The following is an 8,654-nucleotide window of genomic DNA, read 5'->3' as shown; positions in this document are numbered from 1 at the left end:
GATCAATTCCGTATTCGTTGTGAGACGACTCAGGGTTATCTTAACCCTAACTATTTTGTTCACTACTAACTGGCAATTCTGAAGTTGCCAAAGTAGTGGTAATTTGATCGCCTAACGACAGCGATATCATGCCCCAAAGTAAGTATTATCATGTTCTCTTTATTTATTAATTGCAACCTGCCACAAAATTGTCATTATTGCACGTACACTTTAAAAACAACACCACTATTGTAACACCCCAACTAAAACCCGGTGCTACTAGATGTTCTTTACTTGTCTAATGTATCATTTACTTATGCAAGGAATATTTATTTGTATTCATTTAACAAATACCAAACAAAAAAAATATAATAATGCATCACTCGAATATGTCATCTGTTAGATATACATGATATTTATGCGAATAAAATGTTAACATACATATAAGTGTTTGTAACAGAAGTTTGTTTATACTTTTACAACCAACTAAAGGTACTTTTAGTTTGAAATACATCACAAACAAGTTACATCATATCAGTTGTAGCTTTAACATAATCCAAGGTTACAAGAAAAGTTAGGCTAAACAATCTCATTGTTACATGTTAGGTCTCCAATTTCTTCCTCTGAAAAATAAAGAAAGTAAGGGTGAGTCTTTCCCTTAACTCCAAAACTTCATCATAACATTTCAAAGTATGGTCATTTGAATAAACTTTCAATTGAATGAAACATTTGCACAAAAGTTTAAATCTTCATAATGTCATAACTAACCATGCCAAAAATATCAAAATCAAATTAATCAATAAAATAATCATTTTCGTATGTTTTAAATTTAGGATATCAAAATGCTCATTTACAATCTTTTAATAATCATATTCGTATAAGTCTGAGTTTCAACTCATCAGTATATTCATCTCATATTCTTTCTCTATATACTTTGGGTCCCAAACGCTGCCATTAGACTTTTCCGAATCATAATGGTCTTACACCAATATGGATAGTGCCAGCAAGCTAAACGTTCTCACGGATACAACGTGTACGTTATTCTACCTTCCTGGTCTTAAAGTATAGTCAAGAGGATGGTTGAGAATAGAGTGTGAGCCCTGTGAATCTTCGAATACCCGGCTAATTGTATACGTCAATCCAGGGTATCTATATCACCACCCTCGATTCTCCTAGGTCTATCAGACCTTTCTCTGGACTCTATACCCAGTGTATCTCTGTACTATCCATACACTCCTTTTTATTCTTTATTTCTGTACTTTAATTTACAATCATCCTTTCACATTATCTTTATAATTCTTGAGACTTTCACAAAATTTTGGCAACTTAACAACTGCGTTTTTTATTTGTCACAATTTTCAAAATTGTAAAAACAACCAAGTTAAAAAGAATTTAAAATTAACAACCAAGCATAAATCATTCTTTCACAATAACTTTACAGAAAATTAATCAAAACAGTAATCATAATTAAAACATAATTTTCGTAAATAATTTTGTAAGCAAAATAGCAAACTTGTTTTATCTATAACTTTTTGTGTAAAACTCCAAATAAGATGATTCTTGAACCTAACCTTAGGTTTTCATACCCAAGGAGTCCATTTTTCAACTCAAAATTTCAAGATAATGCATGAAAATTTCAGAATCAAGAAGATAGATTGTATACTTAAAGAAAACTTGCTAAGATAAAGACTTAGAGATTTGAGATAGACCCCCCATACCTTGAAGATGCTAAATATACTCTAAGATGAAAATGAAGACCTCAAGATTCTGGATTTCCCTCTCCTACTTCAATTTTCTCCCAAGAGTTTAGACCTCTCCTTCTCTATTGTTTTGGATTATGTGAAGAAGATGCAAATTTGAAAAGTTTGGAGGTAAGGCTATTTGATAAGCAATTGAACCAACTCGTTCTAAAACCTCAAATGGCCCAATAAATTTTGGTGACAACTTTCTAGATTTCAAGGCTCTACCAACACCAGTTGTAGGAGAAACTTTCAAAAAGACATGGTCTCCAATTTGGAATTCAAGAGATTACCTCCTACGATCATAATAGCTCTTTTGGCGATCTTGTGATGCTTTCATCTTTTCCCTTATCATTTTAATTTGTTCATTTTGCTTTTGCACAAAATCTGGTGTCAAAAGGAGTTGTTCACCTATTTCATACCAACATATTGGCGTTCTACACCTTCTGCCATATAGAGTCTCATATGGTGCCATCCCGATGCTCGCATGAAAACTATTGTTGTATGTGAATTCTACTAATGGAAGACAATCATCCCAGTTTCTTTGTTGTTCTATTACACAAGCTCATAGCAAATCTTCCAAAGTTTGAATTGTTCTTTCTGTTTGTCCATCTGTTTGTGGATGGTATGTCGAGCTAAGCTTTATCTTGGTTCCCAATGACTTTTGTAGGCTCTCCCAAAATTTGGAAGTGAAGCGAGGATCTCGGTCAGAGATAATGCTAGTAGAAATTCCATGCAATCTCACAACTTCCTTTGTGTACAACTCCGCTATCTTTTCCAATTTATACTTCATGTTAATTGGCAAGAAATGTGCAGTCTTAGTAAGCCTATCCACAATCACCCATATTGCATCAAAATTTCACTGGGTTTTTGGCAATCCAGAAACAAAATCCATGGAAATATTGTCCCATTTCCATTCTAGGATTTCTAAAGGTTGTAATGTTCCTAGTGTACATTGATGTTCAACTTTGGACTTTCTGCATGTCAAACATTTAGAAACATATTCTGCTACATCCTTTTTCATTCCATTCCACCAAAAATCTTTTCGTAAGTCTTGGTACATCTAAGTTGATCCTGGATGAAAACTTAGCTTACTTTTATGCACCTTATCTAATATCATTTGTTTCAATTCTTTATCTTGAGGGATGCATACTCTATCTTTAAACTTAATGATTCCACTAGACGAACGATAAAATTCCAAGTCTTTTCCTTCCTCCTTTTGCTTTATCATATCTTGTAAATATTTGTCAGTTTGTTGTGCCTCTTTGATTTGCCTTAGAAAATCATTGTGGATCTTTAAGGTTCCTAGGTACAAACTTTTAGGTCGCACTTTTATTGCTAAGTTCAAATTACGAAATTGTTCTAGTAATTCCCATTCCTTGACCATCATAGCAAAGATAAGTAAGGACTTTCTACTTAAGGCATCTGCTACTATGTTTGCTTTTCCAGGATGGTATGATAGTTTAAAATCATAGTCTTTTAAAAATTCTATCCACCTCCTTTGTCGCATATTTAATTCTTTTTGATCGAATAAGTATTTTAGGCTCTTATGATCACTAAAGACTTCGAATCTGGTCCCATAGAGATAATGTCTCCAAATTTTCAACGCAAAAACTATTGCTGCTAATTCTAGATCATGAGTTGGATAATTCACTTCATGGGGTCTTAATTGCCTTGAAGCATATGCAACAACTTTTTGTTCTTGCATCAATACACAACCTAATCCTTGTCCTGATGCATCACAATAAACTTCAAACTTCTTCTCTGGGTTGGGAAGAAATAAAATTGGTGCAGAAGTTAATCCTCTTTTTAGTTCTTGAAAACTAGCTTCGCAATCATCATTCCATTTGAAATCTTGTTCTTTTTGGGTTAACTTGGTTAGCGGTAAAGCCAAACAAGAAAAGCCTTTTATGAACTTTCGATAGTATCCAGCTAATCCCCAGAAACTATGAATTTTTGTGGGAGTCGTTGGTCGTTCCCATCGTGTTACTACTTCAACCTTTGATGGGTCCACCCTTATTCCTTCACTTGAAACAACGTGCCCTAAGAATTGGACTTGACTTAGCCAAAATTCACATTTCGATAACTTAGCAAATAATTGCCTTTCCTTTAGAAATTGCAATACAATCCTCAAATGCTCTGAATGCTCTTCAGGGCTTTTTGAATAGATTAGGATGTCATCGATAAATACCACCACAAATTTGTCCAAAAATTCGTGGAAAATTCTATTCATGTAGTCCATGAATACTGCAGGAGCATTTGTTACGCCAAAAGGCATAACTAAATACTCATAGTGACCATAGCGGGTCCTAAATGCAGTCTTTGGAATATCTTCTTTTCGCACCCGAATTTGGTGATATCCGGATCGCAGGTCAATTTTTGAAAATACTGAGGCACCTTGGAGTTGATCCATGAGATCGTCAATTCTTGGCAACGGGTATTTGTTCTTGATTGTTACTTTATTGAGTTGACAGTAATCAATGCACATTCGCATACTACCATCTTTCTTTTTCACCAGTAGTACTGGTGCTCCCCAGGGGGATACACTTGGTCTCACAAATTGTTTTTGCAACAGTTCCTCCACTTGTTTCTTTACCTCGGCTAGTTCTACTGAAGAAATACGATATGGGGCAATTGATATAGGACTATTGTGAATTCAAGCTCTCTTTCTGGTGGTAACTCAGTTATGTCTTTAGGAAAGACTTCAGGGAATTCATTAACAATAGGAATGCTACTCACATCAAGAGATTCTTCTACAATGGAAGAAAATAAGACCATAAAAGCTTTGATGATGAAGGATTATCTTGTTCCTTTTTAAGATTATTGAATATGGTATGAGTTGATTAAGAAAGCTAAGTGAAATCCTCACTGGACATTAAGATAGCAAGCTATCTAGATGTGAAGGTTCCTTTCTCAAAGCTCAAGAGAAGAAGATGGTGGATTGATTCAAAACAAAAAGGAAATGGAAATAACATAAACCATAGAAAACCAAGAACAATTAAAGGAAGAGGAAAAAATAAAATAGAAAGGAAAGAAATGGTAAAAATGTGAGAAGCACGCCACTACAAGGCTAGGCTAGAAGCCATGGCAACCTTGAAGATGAGTGGATGTGTGTCGCCACTTGCTATGCAAGATAAGGCTTAAAAGTATTCACTCCCAAGGGAGGAAACTCTCACAAATGGTTGAGACATAAGAGTGTTTTTACTTCAAAATGTTCAACCTTTTTACATGTCTAGGAGCACCCCTTATATAGAAGAGTTTAGGGGCCTCTAAGCAAATAAAAGATACCTAAGGATGTCTCTACAAAAACCTAACCCTAGCTTCTAGAAACTAGGTCAAATAAGATTACAAAAATGAGAGACAAAAGACCTAACTATGGTGTGTGCAAGGCTAATTTCGTTCTAGCACAAAAGGAGATAAAGAATGTGTCTCATATGTCTCCAAAAAGTGGCCAAAGTGTGCTAAAAACAAAGGAGACCAAAGGTACATAGGTACACTTGCTTCATGCCTTTTACTTTATGCTTTATGCCTTTGCTTTACTCTCTCCTCCACATCATTTATGCTCCCCAATCACCATGCGCCACCTAGCATTGCTTTCTTACTCCTAATTATCCTACAAAGCAAATAAACATAGATTAGCATGTTGGTTTAAGTCAAGTCAACTATAGTCAACAACTCAAACCTAGTCAAAGGTCAACAAGTCAACTAAAGTTGATTCAACTAGGTCAACTTAGGGAATCAAAAATAACAAACACAAATGAAAGGGATGAAGGATTAGTGAACTTCCTTTCTAAACATGCTTAGTCTTCTTAAGCATGTGCCTCCATCCTTGGTTGGGGTCAATCCTTCATCATTTGACATCTTTTATTGGTTTAGAGTCCTCTGTAATCTAGAGTTTTCTTGTGAAGGTGTACTAAAGATCAAAGTTTTATCTTTGCAGTTCAGAAGGACACGATTGGTTGTGACAGGCAATCATAACGCATAGGTGTGATAGGCAAATCAAGACTTTTCACACAATCCAAAGATATAAATGAATGGGTGGCTCTAGAGTCATATAGAACATCAATAACTCTATCACTTATGATGCTCTTACCTCGAATGAGATCATCAGAGGTTGTTGTGTCAGCTCCACTCATGGCGAAAACTTTCCCTTGAATTTTTGGTTTAGTTCCATTATGATGTGTGGATTTCAGAATTCCCTTGGCACTATCAACTTTTTGTTGTGCAAACCAACAATGCTAGCAAGATGTCCAACTTTTCCACAATGGCTGCAAGAAGGAAAGATTTGATTGCAGTCCCTCCTCAAATGTAGTCCTCCACAACGATAACATTTTATGTCATTATTAACGTTATTGTTGCCATTATGGTTTGTTGTTCCACCAAGATGAAAAGTGTTAGGTCTTTTATATGGCTTTTTGTTGACATGAACCTGATATTTCTTATCAATTCTCATTGGTCCTCCTATTCTCGTATCCACATCTTTTCTTTTCAGGCTAGACTCGTAAATTCTACATTTACTTAACAAAGTTGAAAGATCAGTAATTTGAAAGATACTGATTGTTGTACGAACATCTGCTCTTAGCCCATTCTCAAAATGCGCACAAAGTTCTTCTCCATTATTTTGATGGTATGGCCAATACTTCATAAGTTCGTGGAACTTAGAAGCATATTCTCCAATGCTCATGTTCCCTTGTTTGAGCTCCAAAAACTCTCTAGCTTTTTGTTTTTTAAGATCCTTTGGAAAATAGTTTTCTAAGAAACTAGCTTTGAAATCTTCCCATGGAACTATTCCCCCTTCATGTGGTAAGGTTTGATTGACAACCTTCCACCAATTCTTTGCCTCCCCGGTCAACATATATGTTGCATATGTAACCTTGTGTTCTTTATGACAGCCCATGGCATTGAAAATCTTTTTTATTTCAGTTATCCATCTTTGAGCTCCTTCTGGGTTGAATTTACCCTCAAACTTAGGTGGGTGATGTTTTGTGAAAGCAAACAAACCCCGATATTCTATTGGTTCATTGCCTCTATCACGCACTAAATTTTCCAGAATTTGTGTCATTCTAACTAAGAGTTCACCATTTGTGTTGTTGGGTCTACCTGCCATGATTCTCTGAAACTAGTGTATTAGTTTCATAAAGAATCATCTTATATACCTTTTTTTTATGCTTATTTTTCATTTTACAAGAAAAAAAAATATTTTCAATAAATCACATATTTCCTACTTAAATTACCATGTAGGTTTCAGAACAATATTCCTACATTCTTATTTGTCAAAAAATTTAGAAACACACAACACAAGCAAAGTTAGTCCATACCCAGTCCTCTTGGAATGAACTGCTCTGATACCACTAATGTAACACCCCAACTAAAACTCGGTGCTACTAGATGTTCTTTACTTGTCTAATGTATCATTTACTTATGTAAGGAAATTTTATTTGTATTCATTTAACAAATACCAAACAAAAAAAATATAATAATACATCACTCGAATGTGTCATCTGTTAGATATACATGATATTTATGCGAATAAAATGTTAACATACATATAAGTGTTTGTAACAGAAGTTTGTTTATACTTTTACAACCAACTAAAGGTACTTTTAGTTTGAAATACATCACAAACAAGTTACATCATATCAGTTGTAGCTTTAACATAATCCAAGGTTACAAGAAAAGTTAGGCTAAACAATCTCATTGTTACATGTTAGGTCTCCAATTTCTTCCTCTGAAAAATAAAGAAAGTAAGGGTGAGTCTTTCCCTTAACTCCAAAACTTCATCATAACATTTCAAAGTATGGTCATTTGAATAAACTTTCAATTGAATGAAACATTTTCACAAAAGTTTAAATCTTCATAATGTCATAACTAACCATGCCAAAAATATCAAAATCAAATTAATCAATAAAATAATCATTTTCGTATGTTTTAAATTTAGGATATCAAAATCCTCATTTTCAATCTTTTAATAATCATATTCGTATAAGTCTGAGTTTCAACTCATCAGTATATTCATCTCATATTCTTTCTCTATATACTTTGGGTCCCAAACGCTGCCATTAGACTTTTCCGAATCATAATGGTCTTACACCAATATGGATAGTGCCAGCAAGCTAAACGTTCTCACGGATACAACGTGTACGTTATTCTACCTTCCTGGTCTTAAAGTATAGTCAAGAGGATGGTTGAGAATAGAGTGTGAGCCCTGTGAATCTTCGAATACCCGGCTAATTGTATACGTCAATCCAGGGTATCTATATCACCACCCTCGATTCTCCTAGGTCTATCAGACCTTTCTCTAGACTCTATACCCAGTGTATCTCTGTACTATCCATACAGTCCTTTTTATTCTTTATTTCTGTACTTTAATTTACAATCATCCTTTCACATTATCTTTATAATTCTTGAGACTTTCACAAAATTTTGGCAGCATAACAACTGCGTTTTTTATTTGTCACAATTTTCAAAATTGTAAAAACAACCAAGTTAAAAAGAATTTAAAATTAACAACCAAGCATAAATCATTCTTTCACAATAACTTTACAGAAAATTAATCAAAACAGTAATCATAATTAAAACATAATTTTCGTATATAATTTTGTAAGCAAAATAGCAAACTTGTTTTATCTATAACTTTTTGTGTAAAACTCCAAATAAGATGACTCTTGAACCTAACCCTAGGTTTTCATACCCAAGGAGTCCATTTTTCAACTCAAAATTTCAAGATAATGCATGAAATTTTCAGAATCAAGAAGATAGATTGTATACTTAAAGAAAACTTGCTAAGATAAAGACTTAGAGATTTGAGATAGACCCCCCATACCTTGAAGATGCTAAATATACTCTAAGATGAAAATGAAGACCTCAAGATTCTGGATTTCCCTCTCCTACTTCAATTTTCTCCCAAGAGTTTAGACCTCTCCTTCTCTATTGTTT

The 8,654-nt window shown here is 34.3% G+C and overlaps 1 protein-coding gene across 1 annotated transcript; it reads right to left on the bottom strand.

The window, feature by feature from the left end:
* Positions 1–5,907: 5,907 nt before the first annotated feature.
* LOC114184538 (uncharacterized) lies at positions 5,908–6,825 on the bottom strand. Its single transcript, XM_028071846.1, has one exon. It carries the CDS (start codon positions 6,823–6,825, stop codon positions 5,908–5,910), a length of 918 nt encoding a protein of 305 aa, XP_027927647.1.
* Between the last annotated feature and the right edge of the window lie 1,829 nt (positions 6,826–8,654).

This window comes from Vigna unguiculata, chromosome 5 (genome assembly GCF_037176805.1).
Source record: "Vigna unguiculata cultivar grain cowpea cultivar isolate G323 ecotype 2 chromosome 5, ASM3717680v1, whole genome shotgun sequence".
NCBI lineage: Eukaryota > Viridiplantae > Streptophyta > Magnoliopsida > Fabales > Fabaceae > Vigna > Vigna unguiculata.
The sequence above is the reverse complement of the archived record's forward strand: the minus strand, read 5'-3'. Positions and strand labels throughout refer to the sequence as shown.